The sequence below is a fragment of the Leptosomus discolor genome, chromosome 1 (genome assembly GCF_034619465.1).
Source record: "Leptosomus discolor isolate bLepDis1 chromosome 1, bLepDis1.hap2, whole genome shotgun sequence".
In the NCBI taxonomy this organism is placed as follows: Eukaryota; Metazoa; Chordata; class Aves; order Leptosomiformes; family Leptosomidae; genus Leptosomus; species Leptosomus discolor.
The window spans coordinates 158,966,686-158,986,777 of NC_141391.1; the positions used below are offsets into that span (position 1 = coordinate 158,966,686).

Below are 20,092 nucleotides of genomic sequence, written 5' to 3' on the forward strand. Positions count from 1 at the left end.
AGCTGTTTGCCTGAAATATTGTTAAACATGTCGACTCTTCCAGCGAGAAAGTGGCTGGCACGATTGTTATTTTTGATCAATAATAATGAAGCTGACCCTTTTGAAGTCTTTTTGTGTGTGTGTGACTGAGAATGAAAATACATATGGAAGTTCTAGGAGCAGTGCAAATTGAAGTGGAATGCCACTTCTGTTGTTTTGCACAGAAGCTGATGGAAAAACTTGCATTTTGAGATTTTTGTATGTAACTTGCAATTCTGATGGACTGGGATGGAAGTACAAGTTGACGTTTTAGCTCAAATAGTTCTAGGCTGCTTTATTAAAAATACAAATATCAGTTCACTGGTAACAATCTTTTTTTTTTTTTTTTTTTTCCAAAGATGAGTGAATCATCTTGCAGTTTTAGGTGTGGTGGCTTTTTTTTTTTTCCCCTCAGCGTTGCACCCAACTGTTTGTTATGTATCTGCAGCCAATGAGCCAATAATTCAATCAAAATTCAGAATATTTTTAGCGAGGTGGCCATTCTCTGTTCAGTGTTACTGGTTTGGTTTTTTTTTTTCTGACTCCCTTATTTTTATCCAAGTAGATCAGATGTCCACAGGGCCTGACAGTGCAGTAGCTTCAAACACTACCCCGTGTTATCTCTCAGCAATGAGAGTTAGTGTTGCCGTTTTCTTCTTCAGAGATGTCCGTATATCTTCTTCTGAACCAGCATCTCCAGGAAGAAGGATATAGCTTTTCACACCCAGCAATCTTGAAAGTGTTAAATGAACTTGATTAAATGTTGGAAAGCTCTTAGAGATCAGCCGTCTTAGTAGGTGAACACTAAAATCCTACATCAGAGCCCTTCTCGGTTGGTGCAGACTAGTTTGGAATAGTTTTGGATACCACTGCAGTAGTTGCCGTGACTAAAGTTAGTGCTGAGTGTGTCCTAAAAGGCAGTCAGTGTTTTCTTTTTGCTGCTGCTTATGGTGGGTTTTGCACTGTCATCCTCCTCTGAGGGAGGGAGTGGTGGGGGTAAGTTCCCCACTGCTGGGAAAATTGAACAGATTTGGATAAATACAACAGCTACAAGAAGACAGGGGATCAGCCTTTAGCATTTAAGCTTGTACATAGTCAGCAAGACTGTCTGATACTCTGGTGAGTTATTATACAGCTGATCCTCTTCCCATGAAAACATGTTCTGTTTCCTTGTCCAGGAATCTTGACTAGTCTAATCATGCTGTAAAATATATCACCCCATAAAATCTAATTAACTTGTGCTGTTGCAAAAGGATGCATGTTAGGCAGGTCCTTTTGGTTTTAGCTTTTGCAAACACTTGCAGATGAGGTCCAAAACGGGCTTTACATATAGAAGTAGGCAGCCGTGGGGAATATGGAGTATTGGTGTGATTTCTGTCCTTGTTATTTTTCAGTCAGAAGGGATATTTTGTGTAGAGAAGCTGCCCGCATGGACCTTATGGAGACACCAAGTCAAGGCAAGGATTCGCCATAATTGAGAGGGGGTGGCAGAAAAGAGGTGGTAGAAAAGAGATGAGGATAATTATCACTGCCTTGTGTCACTTCAGTTGTTTCCCCTTCTCCATCAGACTCAGTATAGCACTGCGTCAGTCTTTCTGTTATGCTGGGAAAACAACTTTCTCCCTCTGTTAGCTAACTCTTGTTTAGCTCAAGTTGACAGAAAAAAGAATGCAGGTATAGTATTGCTTCATGTAGTATTCGATCTTGATTTATGTCATACTTGGAGGTTTTTTTAACATGCTAGAAGAGCACTGCACAGGTTGTGACTTTTGTGATTCAAATATTTCAGCCTACTTGCAGAACCTGAGTTTTGTCTTTGAATGCTACAGGATGCATTAAAAGCTGAATAATTTAATATGCTTTTCCACCAAGAAAAGGCAGCTCTGGAATAGAAAAGGTATAGTCAGAAGTAATGCCCCTGTAAATCCTCAGAGGGATCAGGGGCCTGTATCAGAGGGCCCCACTTCAGTCTACTGATCTATTTGGTCAAGTAAAACTTTCATTCCTGATAGGAGCTTCAATAATGAATGAGTAAACTTGTGTTAGCAGTCTACAGTTAACATAGCATAGCTAAAAAACAGGGCCGTGTCGTCGTTTGGGCTGCTCAGCGTGCCGGACTCTGACCACGCAATCTTTATTGCTAGAGATGAGGTGTGAGTTGGAGAGCAGAGTGCGACATCTCGCTCTGCTTTCCATCTGGAGCCTATCAGTAAGGCGATTACGAAAATAACGTTAAAAATGGAATAAAATGCGAGCAGCGTTGAATGCAGAGTAAACTTTATGAAGCATCGGGGAGGCATAAGTGTATGCCTTAGAATTGCTGATCGCTTGCACTTCTCTACGTTTGTAAATCTGCAGAATGTAAGATGCTTAAAGGAAGGGTTCGGGCAGCCTGTCAGAGCACATTGTATGAGTGCTTGTGCTCTGAATGTGTAAGTTGAGGATTTATCTGAGCATCAGGTGTTGGATACATGCCCTCAGCTGTGATGTACTGGTTGTCAGTGTGACTCTGTTTCTAATAAATAAGCAGAAGTTACCTATAAAAATATCTTAACTAATTTAGTACCTAGTATTGTTGTCGTTATTGTGGCTCTGTCATGTCATTACTTAACGTTTGAATATGAACAGCTTAAAGCACCACATATTAGAGTGAGTGCCATTTTTGCCCACTAACAAGGTTTTAATCAAGGCATTCAGCAGCTCTAAATAGGCCTTTGCTTCTGAATTTGCATATCAGGAGGGGGCTGGGAGCATGAGTGGGTGGATGTCATGTCCCAGTGATTAATGATCTCTAGGAAGCCGAAAAGGGGAGAGTAATATACGCAGTATTTCTACCCCCTGGAGTAGGAATGCAAACACTATTGTGCGGATCTGTGCATAGTCACTGACTTCCTGGTAGCTGGAGAATTTCATACACTCCTCTACCACAAATAAAACTGTCAGTGGAGTGACAAAGATCAGAAAGCCGGGCTTCATTTATTGAAAAGAATAGCTCAGACACAGTGATCCAGAAAATTAATTTTGTAGGTGTTTGGGAACTTGGTTGTTTAATAAGAAACTGGTAAAAAGAGAACTTTTGATGAAAGGCCTGAAGCCACCAAATATTTGTTGAATTTCAGTCTGGTTTGTTTCTGACTATTCCTGAATTACTGGAGAGGAATAACTTCCATGATATAAAAGTCGTATCTTGAACAGGAATTAGAAACAAAACAAAGAGAACAAGCTTTCCAAAAAAGTAGAAGTTGTCTGAATTTCAATTGCTAAAAGAGCAAAAGGGAGATGGCACGATGTGAAACAACCACCCAGTCTGATCAGACCAAAACCAGCACGTTTGTTAGAAATCCTGTTATGTTTGATTGCCATGGTTTGCTTTCTCTTTTACTAATTCTTGGGTAGAATTGTATTAATAACATAAAAACTGAGGGCAGCTTCTAAGTAGATATTATTAAAAGTGCTAAGTTAAATTGTTTGAAAAGTTTTCTGTATTCTTGGCATGCTTCGCCAGTCCTTGAAACGTCGGTGCTTGCAGTTTTGTTGACAGCTTTGAGGTCTGCATATGTAAGCCTAAATAGTTCTGTAGTTTTTCGAAATACATCTATTTGTAAGTTTAATTGGGCATCAGCAAGTAAATAGTGACAGAGTTTTAGTTTTTGCAGCATCTGTGTAATTTAGCTCCGTATTCAGGAAGAGTAGAAATGCGAGTCTGTATAATGAGAACAGGGTAGATAGCAATGTGTACCATACAAGAGACCCTTGCAAAGTAAGTTCCATCTTACTCCATTAAAGAGGAGGGAGGGACCCTGTGGTCTAATTTAAATCACTTAATGGTTATTTGGGAAGTGCCTCTCTTCGTGCTTTGTAGAATGCAAAGACTGCTAGTTATGAAAGGTAGTGCTTGGTAAATAAACCCAAATCTTTTTTAACGTGTTAAAAGCCTTCCTCTACACTACCAGCTATGTAAAAGCGGAAATATTTCAGGGGACCTGAGAAATTGCCACCACGCCCTGCTGTTACAGGAGGAGGAAATGTTTTCTATGGTGTACTTTGTCACGTTAATGAAGGTAATATGGATGTGTTGTAAAATGTTTTAAATTTCAAGGAGGGAAAAAACCCTCTGACCACTGCAAATCAATGTGAGAGTTCCCCCTGCTGTCCTGCAAGATCAGCTGCTGTAACACACTGCTGGAAGCTGTGCCTTGTCTATGGGATAGGAAACTATGGGGGCTGGAAGAGATAATGCACTGCTGCAGTATAGCTTTTGGAGCTTTTGTCTTTTTTTCCTTGTTTGTTCCAAGAGCCAGCACTCAGGCGATAATGCATGCCGCCGCCTTTAAAACGCAGAGAGTAGAAAATAAAGCATTGTTTGAGTTGCAGGGCCTCTTTTTGGTTGCAGTTGTACAGTTTATGGTGAGTTGTACTCTGGTTTTAATTCTTTTTTCCAAATGAATAATGAATTTTTAAAATCTGTTTCAGCAATGCAATCAACCTCTTAAGCAATGTTCCTGTTTCTTGCTTGGATGTCCTTATTAGTCCGTCGTCCCAAGAGGAAACAGATATAAAATACAATGGTATGAATATGGGAGCAATTCAAATTTTACTGGATTTCATGGAGAAAAGAATAGACAAGGTATGGGCTGCAAAGGTTCTTCACAAAAGGGGCCTCATTCATTAAAGCAAAATTAGGCATATCTAAGCTTCTTACAAACCTTTCAGACAGTACTTAGCACAAATATGGATGGCCTTGCTTCTAGATTGTGAAACGCTTCAATTGAGAACAAATTCCTGTGAATATCTGAAGCATATTTGCTTGTGTGTGAGGATGAACATTTGGCTCTTCGTTTATATCTGTGTAAAGATCATGTTTTATATCTATGTAAAGATCGTGTTTTGCCTGTCATATAGGACTATTGAAGGGTGCATAGGATTTGAAAAGGAAAACTTGCTCTAAAAATGTTTTATTTGTATTTGGTTTTATTTTAGGGAAGCAGCTATAGAGAAGGTCTGACTCCTGTTCTCAGTTTATTAACTGGATGCTGCCGAACTCATAGGAATATCAGGAAGTTTATCAAAGCTCAGGTAAGTAAAATATTCATCAAAATTTCAGTGCGAAGCTAATGATAAACTTCTGAGGTTTGTACGTCAGTGCAAGACACTGACACTTTAAAGTTACGAATGGTTTCATATTAAATTACCCACAAAGTTCTCTGCAGTATTTGTTTTCTGTTAGGTCTCTGACAACTGTCAGCTATAGAAATGATTTTTCAGTCATGTAAATCAATAGATATTATGGCCCAAGTTCCATGATACATTTTGTAGAGCTGTTAAATAATAACATTAGGGGTATTGTAAAGCTGTGTTAGTGGGGGCCACCATGGATCACGTGACACAGGGGCAAAGAACTCAGTGAGGTCTGTCCCCTTACATCCGGCATATCCAAAAAATGTTCAGTGCAGTTAATAAAACTTCGCGAAGCCGAGTAGTAGCTACTGCTGTGTGGTAGCCTGTGAGGCTACAGGTGTTTTGGTGGGTTCTGCCTGAGCTTTAGTTTCACCCCAGCAGGCCGGAGTCATTGGAATTGAAACTGATGTACCGATGTGTGTCAGCTGTTGTGTCAGAGTAAAACTGTCCCTGAACAGAGGCACACTTCGTCACTTGGTCTCTTAAAAGAGCTGTTCAATGCAGTGCAGACGGTGGGTAGGCTTTTTACAGGAAGCAAGATTTCCATGCCGTGGTTAAAGATCTAAAGGATCTCTGTGGCATGGTGGTTGGGTGTGGTGTTTTCCGTTTGGTTTGCTGCTTTTCCTGAGGTCGAGTGGAGAGAAGTTAAAAGATGAGCAAGGCATAGACAGCTGAAACCAGCTGAGAAATGTCCTTTTTCCTAAGCTGCAGTGTTTTTTGGGTTGCATCTTAGATGCTGCTTCCAGATCAAAGCTGCGCCTGAATTCATAAATGGAGTTTATAATGGAAAAGAACATATTTTGCATATATTTTCTGCCTCTTTCCTCTATACCAGAAAAGTGTTCTTGAGGAATTTAAGAAACTCATTCTTGGTGTTTGTTATTTTGGTTCACTGCAGTTCTTTCCTAGGCTTCTCTTCTGACCTTTTGAGTAAAAAAACCGCAACAGTTGCAGAGCCAAATGTTCAGAAGTTAGAAAATGAAGTTGTCTGCATGTTTTTACGACATCTCGGTGTCTAGATGTCAGGATATAATTGCACGCTGTCTCTTACCACAGGACCACTGCCTCATATAGTGCGCAGAATGGATGGAGGCTGCTAACTGCATGACCGGATGTTTGATATTTTGAATTACCCTCATTGTTAAGTGTTGGCCTTAGGCTTTATTTATTGTGCACTATTCAAATTCTGATCTGAAGACAGAATGATTAATTTCCTCATGGACTGTCCTATGGCACTCATCACTGTATTAGTATTAGAGTACTCTAAAAACATTAATTCATTCTTACAACACTCTGTGAAATGGCAGTCATGGTACTATCCCCATTGGGGAATGTAAGCAGGGACAAAGTAAAATGTTTTTGCTAATTGTTTGAATACTTAGTTTGAAAAAGACGAGGTCTGTTTTTTTCAAAGTAGTCAATACTGTAGCATTCATTTGTTTAAGTATCGGTTCCCAGTGAGTCCGATTTCAGTAGTAATTGTGCAGTAATTTTGCACAGAACATGACATTTTTACATTAGGCTCCTAGAAGACAAAAGGGCCTGCAATTTCTTATGACAATTAGTGACAGCTTTGGTTTCATTCCCTAGTAAAACACTGAAGATCCACAATTCCTACAGGAGTCTTCAGACTGTAAAATATTTCATATTATGGCCCAGATTTATTTACAGATCATATAGTAGCCTGTGAATGTGGAAAAAAAATTAATGTAGGTTTTGAGTCTGAAGGCATATGCACAAGGAGGCGGGAGTTAGGTTGCAAAACCAGCCATATTTCACACACCTCCTGCCTTTCTTGAGGGTTGAAGTTAACAATATTAATGACATTTAATGAGAAAATGGTGTGTTTGAGGAAATGTTAAAGTGTTTTCTCCAGAATCTTTTTGAAACTTAGCTTCAGCTTTTAAAAGAGTGTTTTCTGGGAGAAGTATGCATTTCCTCTATATGTGTAGAGCCAATTTTTGAAATTTATGGTGGTAGAACTTGCAATGTGACTTATTTTCCTGCTTTTTCATTATAAGCATATTCATTGTTCTGTATAAATTGCACGTGTTAATATTGTAAGGTTCCTTAAGCTGGTATTTTTAATGCTTTTACCAGATAGCTGAGCAGAACAGAAGAAACAAAAAGCAGGTTACTGCTGCCTGTTGGCCATCTATTTTGGAACACTCATTTGTGCTTTTAAACTCCTAATAGTTGTCTTTTTTTTTTGAAGTCTGCGTTTGGGACTGAGTACTCTTCTGCCCAGGATGGCAGACCAGAAGGCCTGAGTATATTAAGAAGCAAGAGTGATTACTAGTGCATGTAAGCAGTTGGGTTGATTTTATTCCTTTTTTTTGAAGGAGCAGTATTTACACTATTTTCTTGTTCTGTTGACTGTGTGTGTTTCTGCAAGGATTGGATAGGTGTTGCCATGCAGTCTATGCTGGTTTTCCTCTTTTTGTGCCGCTAGGTACTGCCTCCATTAAGAGATGTATCAAATCGTCCAGAAGTTGGCACAACAGTGAGAAACAAGCTTGTGCGCCTTATGACACACGTTGACCTTGGAGTAAAGCAAATTGCAGCAGAATTTCTTTTTGTTCTTTGTAAAGAGAGAGGTAAAAATTACTTTTTCTTCTCCCTTTTATGTAAGGTCTTGTTGTAATTAGTATGTTTGCCTCTTGCTGTAACTCGATTCTTGAAACACTGTGCTGTTTTTTGTTTTGTAGCTGATTATAGCCGAATAATTTTCTGTGTCATTCTTTGCAGTTGACAGCTTGTTAAAATATACGGGCTATGGTAACGCGGCAGGATTGCTGGCAGCAAGGGGCCTGTTAGCAGGAGGAAGAGGAGATCATTGGTACTCGGATGATGAGGATACAGATACAGAAGAATACAAATCTGCAAAGCCAAAGTATAGTATTGTTTTCCATTCTGCATATCCTGTTGCAATTTAGATGATGTGACACAGATTTTTGGGGTTTTTTTTGTTAATCTGTTCCAGAGAGGACAGTTTTGGAATTAATGTTCTTACCTTAACTACTGTCTGTTGACTTTGTGGTCTAATTATTGAGAAACCAGCCTCTTACAGTGACCATCATGTAGTCAGATGGCTCCAGGAAAAAAAAAAATCACTATGAGAATGATGTCACTGAATAACTGTTTGAAAATCAAGGTGAAAAAAAGATTTTAAAGCACATTTTAGAAAAAAAATTATAGTAACAAACTTAGCAAGGACGGCTTTTGCGCCAGATTTTCTAGGAACTCGTGTGAAGTTGCCAAACTACTAACTACTATTTGTGGGACGTATCTCTGTAACAGAGAAAATAATGGTGTTGAATTGGCTTAAGGTTTTAAGCAGGACTTTGTAAAAAAGGAACAAACCAGTAGGTCTAGTTTCAGTCAATCAGATTGCCTGGTACTAAGTTCTTCCTAAAGAACAGAGTAGGGCACAAAGGTAAATATGGAAGGAACAAAATAACTTCTGTAGAAGTCATGCCTCGGGAATCAACTGTATTTGTTTGAAGGATTCAGTGATCATATGGAAGCTCTGTCAGTTTTATTAATTGTAATTGACGTGGTGTTAGAGGTTCCAGTTTGTCATGTTCCATCTGTGATTCCATGCCATTTTACGTAGGTTTTGAAATCGTTGACAGTGGGCATCTGAAGCATGTTGTTTTTCCGCTTTACTCTGTTTTCCTTGGGTTACACAGATTTACTTAGGTGTATGACGGGGGATTGTGGCTTATTGAAAAATTTCTATTAAGAAACGTGAACGAAAGACAGGATTAAATGTATGAGAAGTTACAGGAATTACATCGCTTCTGTGCTAAGCAGCGAACTCTGAAGGTTCTTTTAATTTCTGCACTTCAGGATTTTTTTTCTTGCTCTTTTGTATCTGCTCTTCTTTCAAAAGCCTGCCATCCAGTTATGCATATAAGTAAAACTGTAACATCTACTTAGTTGAAAGCTGAGACTTAAATGAAACATTCAAGACAACTGTCAGTTGATTTATGCATCTGATTTTTCTGTATTGCTGTTAAATGTTTGTGATTAAACTGCTCGAAAAAGATAACTTGCCCTGAAAGCATTCTTTAAAACTACTTCTCTGCTTTTGTTACCATTTCTGTATCACTGTTCACTCCTTTTAACAGTGAACATAAAACTGGCATTGTAAATTCTCAAAGTAAAGTAACCTTAATTTGGTTTGAGCGAAAGTCATCATGGGAGGGGAACAGTAAAGTAATTCAAAGGTTCTCCATGAACAAGAAAATGTAACTGGAACCTCTCTACATTTTTTAAATTAAGCCTGTGCAGAATTAGTTTCAAACATGTGTCTGTCATTCTGTTCCCCATCTATGTCATTATTACTAATGATTACCATCATTATTCCCCTGCTTCCAGACTGCTTGTGTATGGGTTATAACATAACAGGCACTAGTGGACTGTGTGTTTCTGAGTAGCTAACAAGAAATTAATGCAGTGGATCAACAACAAAATAATATCACGTTTCGTGAGAAAAGGCTGCAGAAAAGGTATAAATAGGAAGGCTGGCTATTTATAGCTAAAAACTTCCATAGGCAGTTCTAGTCTTGGTGGTTTCTGTTAGTGTGTTCCTCTTTCCTCCTATCAAGAAGATAGAAAATTTACCTATTTATATAGACATATATAAACTATTGTTTTTCCACCTCCAGCATTAACCTTATCACTGGTCACTTAGAAGAACCAATGCCCAATCCGATGGATGAAATGACAGAAGAACAAAAAGAATATGAAGCTATGAAGCTTGTCAACATGTTTGATAAACTTTCCAGGTATTATCTTATAGCTGCTTTTGAGGGAGGCAGCTCCTAGCCTGGCTCTTTACTAAGGTCTAGTGCTTCAAAATAGTGCTACAATCAACTTCTTCGCAGGATTAGGACCACTTTAACTGCAGAGAAAAATGTTTAGCACTTCAAAGAAAAGAGTGATATGTAACAGGACTTCAGAGGAAACCTCTTTTGAAGAGGATTGGACGGAATCGGAAAGATCTGGTGGTGAGGGGACCTGCCTCCTAAATGGATAGGCTGATAATAATGAAGAGTTTCCTTTTAAACTGTGGGGGACAATCCAAGCCCAAGGCAAGTGTACTCAATTTCCCCAAGTCAATGAGCAGCATCTCATGGTAACTACTTATGTCTGCTGGAGAACAAATACAGTATGAAAACAGTTGTCACCAGAAACAGTAAATTATATAATGGAGTAATTAAAAGGGAATTTACAGTTACGAATTATTGTGGATTTATTAGAATAAGTGTGGACTGGATTACAAATGAGCCTTTATAATTTGTTTTAAATGACAGAGAATGCCGTTAAATGATACTTAATGGGACTTAAAGGTGTGCGTTACTGACACAGAAAGTTGATTTTTTTATTGTATAACTTTTTACATACAAAAGGGGAACAGACCTGTGCTCTTAGTACAGCTTTTTTTCTCTTTGACTCACTGTACCTAGAATTTGCTATTTTTTCTTCCGCCATGCTCGTAGCCGTATTGTAGTGATTGCTTGTGGTTTGTTTTCTGCGTAAGCAAAGTTTGATGTTCTTGAGGAACACTTAATGTCATACTAATTTACCATTGAACTGAGCTGTAGGAATTTAGGTAAATATGTAAGTGGATCATTTCTTCAAACACGGGAAAACTCAGCAGCTAGAAATGTGTTTGTGTTTTGTGAGAGTCTGTAGCTATTCAAGTAACAAGATCTACTGAGAGAAATTCAACAAACCATGTCTTTTTACATCTCTATTAAAGATTAGGAATACAGCAAAAGATAGGGGAGCATCTGGATTTTATATTAGCTGACAAAGACTGAATTATAAGCAGGAGCAAGAGCAGGGAAAGATCTCGGAATAACTGATCAGAGATTATTTGCATGGAAAGCAGGTGTAGTATGTTACAATACTTTTAATAAAGAGAAGAAAATGCAATGCACGTGTAATCTTAATTGAACTGCTATGTAAAATGGAATGATTGCTACATAAGCAAGAGAATGAAGATGCTGAGCATTGGGGGTACCCCAGTAAAATGACTAAATGGTCTAAAACTTTGAAAAGGAAGATCGAGACCGGAGATAAACTAAGGCTGAAGACAAGTCAGTTGCTATCACTACAGCAATAGCACAAAAAGTCCAAAGGGCGTTACTGTAGCATAAGAGCCCTTTCAGTTTGGAGGCTTGGAGACACCTGCTGCGCCGCCGGCCCCAGACTGACAATAACTAAGCAGCTGGGGCCCTGGGTCAGCACTTACCCTCTTGGCCGGTAGCAGTACTTTTACCCTGGGCGTTCTGTCTCAGTTACATCCACCTGCAGTTCCTTCTATAGTACTTAGCCTGCAAACCCTTCAGGGCTGGGAGTCTTTTTGTTGTAAGGTTTTTGTTTGTTTGTGGTTTTTTTAGTATAGCGATCACTGTGGGACAGTGTTGTTGATGTGACCCCTTTAGGTGCTGTCATAACATGAATAAAATCACTTGACTGTTCTTCCCACCCGTTTTGTTTTACAGAAAACTGGGGGGGGGTGGGGGGGTGGGGGGTGGGAAATGCTGGCAGGAAGGAAAAAGAAAGTAGGACTTGGGTTTGGGAGCCTGCGGGATGTTTTTAATGAATGTAATTGAGTGCAATTGTGGGCTTTGCAGATGTTAAATAAAATGGGAAGCTGCCAGTCTTGTATACAAGAAGTTAGTAACACACGATTGTAGTGGGAGTCCCTCTGTGTTTTTGGAATTGAACGCTTCTCCAGCTTGAGCCCTTCAGTGCTGGGAGTTTTCAGAGACTTAAATCTACCAATGGAATGCACTTTTTTCCCTTTGTTCACAATCTACAAATTTAAACTGGGGGTTGCTTTGGTAGGAGTCTTCTGTTGGTTCTGGGTCTCAAATCTTGCTTTGAGGCAGGCTGCTGGTGGCAGGTTTCCTACTTCTGCTGGTCGGTCGGGGAGGAAGTTGGACAGGGAACCAACAGCCCTTTCTTATCTTGACTGAGTTTGTGTAACTATCTCTGTAACTCGAGCAAGAGCTTAGAGTGAACTTGCATGATGTACAGCAGAACTGGTTTGCTTAGGACCTTGTGTTGTTGCAGCAGAGGAAGCTGAGTTTTAAAGAGCTAGCATGCTTTTACTGGAGAAAGGTATGAAAAAAAAAAAGTTGAAGGACTGACAAACTTGCTTCCCTTCCTGACTGATGAGGGTCACCAGGCCAGTCTCTCACTGGGGCGTTCTAGATTTGGCTTTGACTGGCTCTGTATCATTTTTGAAAAGTTACCTGATGACAGATTGAACTTGGAAAACAAATTTGCAGAGCAGTACTCCTTCATTGAAAAGTTAGAGCCCTCAGTAACGGCTGCTGCGTGTTTACGCTGTACCCTTTGTACAGTTTATTGAAACCGTAATTAATAAAGTGGCATTTTCTCCCTTGCTCCATAAGATGCCAGTGGACTTTTGCTCTCCAGGTTTCTCTTTATTTTCAGCATTGGCACTGAAGCATTGAAACTGCTTTGAGGTGATGTAAAACTGATCCGTGCTTTTGGTCATTTCAGGTCTTGCTTCCAAAGTTTTTCTATTCTGTTACGTTGTTGAGGCCTATTCGTGGGGTAATTGACCGTCGACAAGACTAAATTAAAATTAATCACCCGATTTTGTTTTATCAGAATGTATGGAGGAAGGCTGAATATTGTTTGTGGCCCATTTCCCCTGCCTCAATATTTCAACATAGACTTGGGTTCTACAAAAGCTTTTATAGAAATTAATATTTTGCTCAGATTTGGCTGGATGAGATCACTTTTTGAAGTAATTAAATATTTATAAATTACAAATTATATATATAAAATATAAATGAAGATGATAAATCTTTATTACTACTGCAGCTTAGGTGTTACTTAGGTAGTTTGCTGGATGCCCGAACTTGGCCCTGAAGTAACCCTATGGGCTTTGTCTGCAGTAAGGGACAATACTACCTTGTTGATTCATTGAGAGTTGTTTGGTGACTGTGAATCAGTGTCCTCTGTATGTGATGCACATCGTTGAGCTTTGGAAAACTCCCCAGATCTGCAAAAAGATTTAACTCAACCTTTCATTTTTGCCAAATACCAAGTTAGACACCTTGAATCAGTGTAGTATGATATTCTGTCTGTTTATATCAGAGATGATTTGAAATAGTCTGTGTTAATTAAAATTTCTGGAAAAAATGCTGACATTTTTTCTATTATAAATGGTAGGTAGAATTGTATATTAATTGACTAATTTAAAATGTCAGGATGCTTTTTCCAAGCCAACCTTGTATTAATAGCAAGAATCCTTTTGCTGATGAAATGGTCTCCAATTATCACAGCTTGGGTTTTGTTGTACATTGAACAGAAGTCACCAAAATGAGTATGTAAGAGAACCTGTCTAAATAAGCAACCATACTCATTAAAAACACAAAATTAATCATAGGATGAATGAAGAAGGCAATGTTACATAGATTTTTTTTTTCCTCCCCTTTCTAATCATAGAACAAAATAATGTTACATGAAAGGATCAGAACTATTATGTGGTACTCAATTATAAGGAGGTGAATAGGTCCCTAACATGCTGTTTTATCAAAGGAGCAGACTGGTGTTTACATGATGGCTGTTTCATTACAGACACTGTCATTAATTCCATGTGTCAATACTGCCCTATAGCACGTAGAGCAGACAAGAAAGAGTTACCCTTCAAAACAAGGGAATGATTTTTGAGTCGTTATCAAGCTAAATGGCAAGCAGGAAGCTAGAACTTGTATAGGTATATTTGAAGGGACTCTTGGGAGATCTGGAAGTGGAAGAAGAGAATGCATTTTACCAACTGTTTAATTATGGCGTGTTTCTAAGTACACTTGAATAGAATGCTTTGTTTGCATTAGGAAAATGGGTGTTGCAAGAAGGTGTATTTGAGTATATGGGAGGTCACATAAGGGTGTTCAAATATGTATAAATACGCACGTTGTGTACTTGTATATATATTCATGGATACAGAAGTATTCCTGCTGCCAACTGCTGTGCTGAAGCGATCTGTCTTCTGCCCCATAGATGTACCATAAACACCTGGTTTATGGATAGTGAACTGCCTTCCGAGGCTATACGTGCCAGTTCCTGGTGCCTCGCTTGCCACCTTGTATCTCACCTTAAACAGTAAGCACATCCTCAGCTAGCCCAAGTTGTCAAAGCTCAGCTGAGGTGTCTAAGCAGCCAGTGCTAAGTGGGCAAACTGCTGAGGCTGGCAGAGCTGAGACCGTTCCTACCCGGTAAGGATCAGCTCTGTGGGCTCCTGTGTGGTACAGAAGTCAGCTGAGTGATGCCTCTTGCAGTCCTACCCAAAATTCTGTTGTTTAGCAGATAGTTGTTCCAAACTTCTGACGCTAGCTTTGTTAGGCAGCCCAGAGCTTTAATCTGTTTGTCTCCCTCTGTATTTTTCCTCTTTGAAAAACAGGAGTAAGCTTGTGTGGTGTTCAGACCTTGCAGTCGAGTCTTCACCGGTGAAAGGATGCCGTGTTTTACGCCATTTTAGGACTAGATTATGGCTAGGAAAAAAATAGGCTGATCCCTGCTTTTTCTCCTGTTTCTTCTTCTGGTGGCCTAGAATATTTCTGTCCTCCTACAGTTTAGTTTTACCGGGTAGCGTTTGTCTGAGGAAGGGGTAGGTGGAGTTCAGCCTCCTAATACAGAGAGAACAGCAGACTTGAGCCAACCATCGTTCATCCTGCTTTTAAGGCCTTGCGAAGCAGGAGGCTCATGGAGTAACGGAAAGGTAATTGGTAAACATCCTTTTAATTCTATGAACTGTGAGCTCAGCCTCGCTCATAGCTAAAGCCTAGAGAGGAGGGAATGAACTTCAAATGCAGTACGGCACAGTTCATAATGGTGCGCTTTGAAACGAGGACAGCGAGCTGAGGAGCTGGATTTTGAGCATCACGAAAGGAAGATACAAATGCATGTCAGTGCCTCAGACTTCTGCATTTCATTGTCATGCAAAACTTGGTGCATTTATCCCTAGAACAGCCCCAGGAAAACCAGACTTGTCCGTATGGATGTGTCTTGTCTATTGCATCTGGTGTTCAGCGTCTCTGCAGATGAGTCACCGGGAGAGGAAGACTTCATATCAAGTTCTGGAGTGTGCAAGGCAGGATGTAAAAGTGAAGCATGGAAGGAGAGTTGCAGAGAAAGAGCTATGTCTTTATAGCTGACAAACGGTGAGATAGGACTTGTTGACAATATGTACAGGTATCTTGGAAGTATCCTTATGTGTGGAGAGGGAGGTCCCCACATAAGGAGACCTTGGGACCTTGTTTCCCCGTGTTTCTCTTTCCTTTTTCTTGAACTGGTTCTTTATCCTTTACTAGCCATTATAATTTGTTTATTACCAATAATAAATTGTAAGGGACTAGTAAATTATGTGACTCTGTGACTTCTGGCTGCAGTGTTAAATGTTGCAACCTAGGAGTCTGCGTTACAGTTTTCAAAACAAAAATTTAGGATCCTCCTAGCTTAGCGGGCAAGCAAGGGCGTTTCGTTCTTTGTGGCTGTGTTTCTACTTTTAGGATTTAAAAAATATGAGCAAGGACTTACTCTTCTGGTTATTCTTCTCCGAAAATAAGTGTAATAGATCACTGCTAAGGCTTGAACTTGGGTAAGTGGCACTGAAGAATTGTTGCAAGATTGATTACAGGTTTCAAAGGACACTTGTTTTGTATTACGGTGTTTAAAGTTTAAAAGCCAAAAAGGCCTGAGATGTATAGGGTTTTTTTCCTGTGGAAAAACATCTGTACTGTTTGTTAGATGCAACTCCAGAGCACCCCAGCTTTGCCTTTGAGGGACCCCTACAGCAGGCAGGCAGGGTTCTGGTCCTGTTTGGACACTAGATCTGCAGTCTTCATATTTTAAGCCTTTTCAAATCTGATTTCAAATATTCTTTTGAGCTCTTCTCGCACACGTCTCCAGCAGATACTTGAAAACTTCAGAGTGCTCTCATTTGGGCGGAGTCTGCATACTATAGGTCACATTGCCTGAAGGAAGAGGACTTGCTGTCAGTCCTCAAGTGTGGCGAGCTACCTCCAGTCTATTTAGACACACACACGCAGGCTGAGTCCGGCCTGTGCTCTTCGACTATGGTCATTACAAACCTCCTGCCCTGGCCCCCAGCTCCCCACCCAGACCTGGTCAGCCGAACCACAGCAGTTTCTCCAGGTCCAGTTTCTCACGTTTTGAAGTGCTGCAGGCAGTAGGATCTGGGAGCTTATCACCTTAGTAGCCGATTGCCACGTCTGCACAAATAGCCGTGTTTCTCTCGCTGGTCTCTGCTGTTCCTGAGCAAAAAAAGACTCTTGGAGACTGAATTTATCTGCTGCTCGACTCTACGATACCTAGCCTGTGCGTGCCGTGTAATTCAGATGTTGCCTTTCTCGTCGTTCCTACAGTTGTGTTAAGGTTAGATCACCGGCTGCGTACAGGCAATTTCTGTCCCTTTTTTCAGCCAAGGTAGCAGTGCAGACCAGGCAGAGCTGGTGACGTGCCTCTACTTCCCCATTGAGTGGTGGAGTTTTATTGTCTGTGGCTCGGGAGGGTGGTATATGTGTGTTAAATCGGCAGTTTTACTGGGCTGCCTTTCAAGCAAGGGGTAAATTGACATCAAGTCTCCGCTGCTTTATTTAAGGTGACTCCTGAATATTTAGAGGTATTCTCCCTTATTTTTTTTTCAGCAGAAAATCAAAATGTTATCTTTGCCCTTACAGCTTTTGCCATAATCCACATATAAATGAGGTGATAAAAAGTAAGGATTAAATAAATCTTTGCTAATACTTTTTGATTGGCTTAATCAATAATTAATCATCTCTTAGATGAGGCTGTAGCTTGTGGAGTAGATATAATTGGATTAGCTGCTGAGAGGCCTTTGGAGCTTTGAAGAGATTAAAATGGCTGTCAATCCTGTAATTAAACTGCCACAAACAAAAGCAATAGTATTAGAATCAGTCAGCTTTTTTTAAATGAATCAACAAGTACTTACACACCCCTAGTAGTGGTGTAGGCAGAGTCTGTTCTCGCAACCGAGTTGTTTCCTTCAACAAGATTAGTATGTATCAAATCACTGTTTTAATTGTGTGGGCGTATATTGGCCAGAATGGCAGGTGAAATTTTAGGAAGAAATGGCTGTCAGAGAACTCACAGAAGAAAAGCTAGTTTGTGTATCTAAAAGAGTAAACCTGCTCCTTGTCTTGAGCCTATTAGGCACTGACTTTTCATGGTGACTTTAATTGGCTAAGTAGGTTTGGCCTACATGAATGAAGTCTTTATCTGTCCTGCTCTTCCCCTCCCACCTATTTTGGAAGGTTTTTTGTTCCTCTTTCGTCAAAACAGAGGGCTTTAGCAGAAATAACTTCCTTTTAAAGGCTCATTATGTATTAAAGCATATACTGTACGTGACTGTATTATACACATGTGAATTGATATGTGTGCATATGCTAATATATATTCTTTTTTTAAATCTCTTACAGAGATGAGCTTATAAAACCAATGGGAGTGCGGCCGGATGGTACAATGGCTCCTTTGGAAGAAGCAGTCAGCCAGTACCATACCAACAAGCAAGACAGTTCAGACTCAGACTAAAGCATCACCTGCTTCACTCTCAATTCTCCTCTAATCCACACTTTTCCTTAGAGCCGCAACGTCTTTTATATAGCCATTTTATCCTCACATTAGCCAGCGTCACTTCAACTGTTCTATTATTGGGATATTTGAATGATGGGTCCTGTGGCGTAATGTCTGAATTTTTATTATGTCTATTTAAAGAACATATGAATTTATTAGTTTATGATCTTTATTAATTTAAAACTAAAAGTATTTCAAAGGGATAAAAAGTGAAAGCCTACACTGTAAAATAAAGTACAGACGCTTTAATTTTCCAGAATCCTGTTTTCTGAGCTCTGTAGGTTTTCCCATTCTTGATATCTTTTTTTTTTTTTTTTTGTATTGTCCTGCTGGTCTCTCCCTTTATATAATTCTAATTAAAGAAGCGTATTTGCTTAGTGGCGTTAGGAGCAGAAGGTGTTTAAACTCAGAAGATTGACTGACCTTGTGAAGCTGCTTTAACCGGCATTCAGCAGTGATTTCAGAGCTACCCTTTTTAAAATGTCATTGGATTTCCTGCTGCTACGCAATTCTGTGCTTAAATTTTTACCAATGTCACTGACTGCTGCTAAAATTACCTTTAAATTGGGAACAAGATGATGTATGTTGTATGTCCTCCCTCCCTCCCCTCCCCCATTAAGGCTACATAAATATACCCATCTTTAATTAAGTGAAAACATCCCTATTCAAAATAGCATCCCTATTCAAATATGTACACTTAAATGTTGCCGTGAACGGGAGTGGACTGAAGTGAAGTGCATGTGCAAGTGTTTTACTGAACTGGGGCCTACTTTTGGAGATTAACGGGTGTACCTCGCTTGAGGGGAAGTCAGACTAATCCATAAAGAAAGATTTCCTTTTAGGGAGAATTTGGGAAGCGATGGGATAGAGAATGGAAAGGAGAAGAAAGTGTCACTTTCAACTCTGTACTCCTGAAAAACAAAGATTAAAGTTTTAGGCGTGCTGCACTGCTGTTGTTGCCTCTTTGCCTGCTTAGTTTCTTTCTCTGTGTGTTTCTCGCAGTATGAATTACATGAAGAATAATCCATGTCTTAGTTTGTAATTCCTGGGGTTTTTGCTCAAAGCGTACACATGCCAACCTTGTGAACTTTTCAGAGGCTGGTGCAGGTTGTCCAGTTTGTCTTTGTTTCCTACAACTTGACACTGGTTCTGTAAACTAAAGAAGTTGGTGTTCAAAGACCTTGTGAAGGGAGGACTTGGTATGAAATCATGCTGTGGTTTCCCATGTGAGGAGCTTCCACAGATCTCCTTAGTCTGTCTGTCTTCTCAGTGGTTTTGTTTGTTTTCCCAAAGGACACTGCCCAGCTGTAGCAATGCCCTTTTTGGTGGGGTTTTTTTTTGTTTTGTTTTTTTTTTTTTGTTGTGGTTTTGTTTTGTTTTTTTTTTTTTAATTCTGTATGCTGGGACCTTTCTGAATGTTAAAATTGTTGATGTTTTGGGTTATGACTTGGGGACTTGGGCTATATTGTCTGCTGGATCCACGTGGAGCAACACAATTTGCATAGGGGGAAAAGGAAGCCAGCTACTGTTCCCACACAGCCATAGGTAAAGCAAACCCCATCAATGTATTGATAACACTGTAATCGTACCTATTATGTATGACTCCAAAAGGGGGGGGGGGGGGGGGGGGATTTGTCCAAGAGCAAGAAATATACTTAGCTGCATCTAGGCTGGGTCTCAAAAATGTAATTCTGTGTCTGACATCACCCACTGACTACTCTGAGCCCAGCACAGGGGAGTATTAAGTGCACTGCAGGTGCAAAGAATCCACGAAGCCTCCCTGAGGCGCAAAACTTAACTAGCTCTGCTAAGGAGGAATGGCGCCCTGTCTTGGTATCGGCTGGGGCTGTTTCTTGGGGCTGGAGAAACTGTTATTTCAGTAATAGGCTTGGGGGGGGGGGGGGGGGTGTGCTGTAGAGGGATGAGTACAGAGCATGAAGAAGAGCAAAATCTCAATTCATTGCTTTACAAGTTGTAGAATATGCTGCTACAATTAGCTGGCTAAAGAGATTAATAAAACAATAATGGCTCCAGGGACCGTGTTACAAATGGTATAGCACGAGGCTTTTGTGGTCTGGCTCCTGTCAATTGCAACAGGGCAACAATAGTCGCAATGAACAGTTCTTCTGTTTAGTTTATCTTGGAAAATACATGCTCATAGTAGGTTTTACAGACATGAGATGCTGCTTCAATTAAAAAGAAAAAAATTAAGACCAAGCATAGAAGG

At 40.0% G+C, this 20,092-nt stretch overlaps 1 protein-coding gene across 2 annotated transcripts in view; it reads left to right on the top strand.

Annotated features, from left to right (window-relative positions):
* Positions 1–18,114, top strand: part of RIC8B (RIC8 guanine nucleotide exchange factor B) — a 36,340-nt gene extending 18,226 nt beyond the window's left edge. The window contains exons 5-10 of one of the 2 annotated variants that reach the window (XM_086479581.1): positions 4,492–4,645; positions 4,999–5,094; positions 7,649–7,793; positions 7,945–8,089; positions 9,870–9,989; positions 17,712–18,114. In XM_086479581.1, coding sequence (XP_086335707.1) covers positions 4,492–4,645; positions 4,999–5,094; positions 7,649–7,793; positions 7,945–8,089; positions 9,870–9,989; positions 17,712–17,823 — 772 coding nt within the window. In that variant the 3' untranslated portion in view covers positions 17,824–18,114. Of the gene's footprint in view, positions 1–4,491; positions 4,646–4,998; positions 5,095–7,648; positions 7,794–7,944; positions 8,090–9,869; positions 9,990–10,088; positions 10,616–17,711 lie in introns of those variants that run through there. The other variant, XM_086479588.1, reaches the window with a different exon arrangement.
* Positions 18,115–20,092: the final 1,978 nt, after the last annotated feature.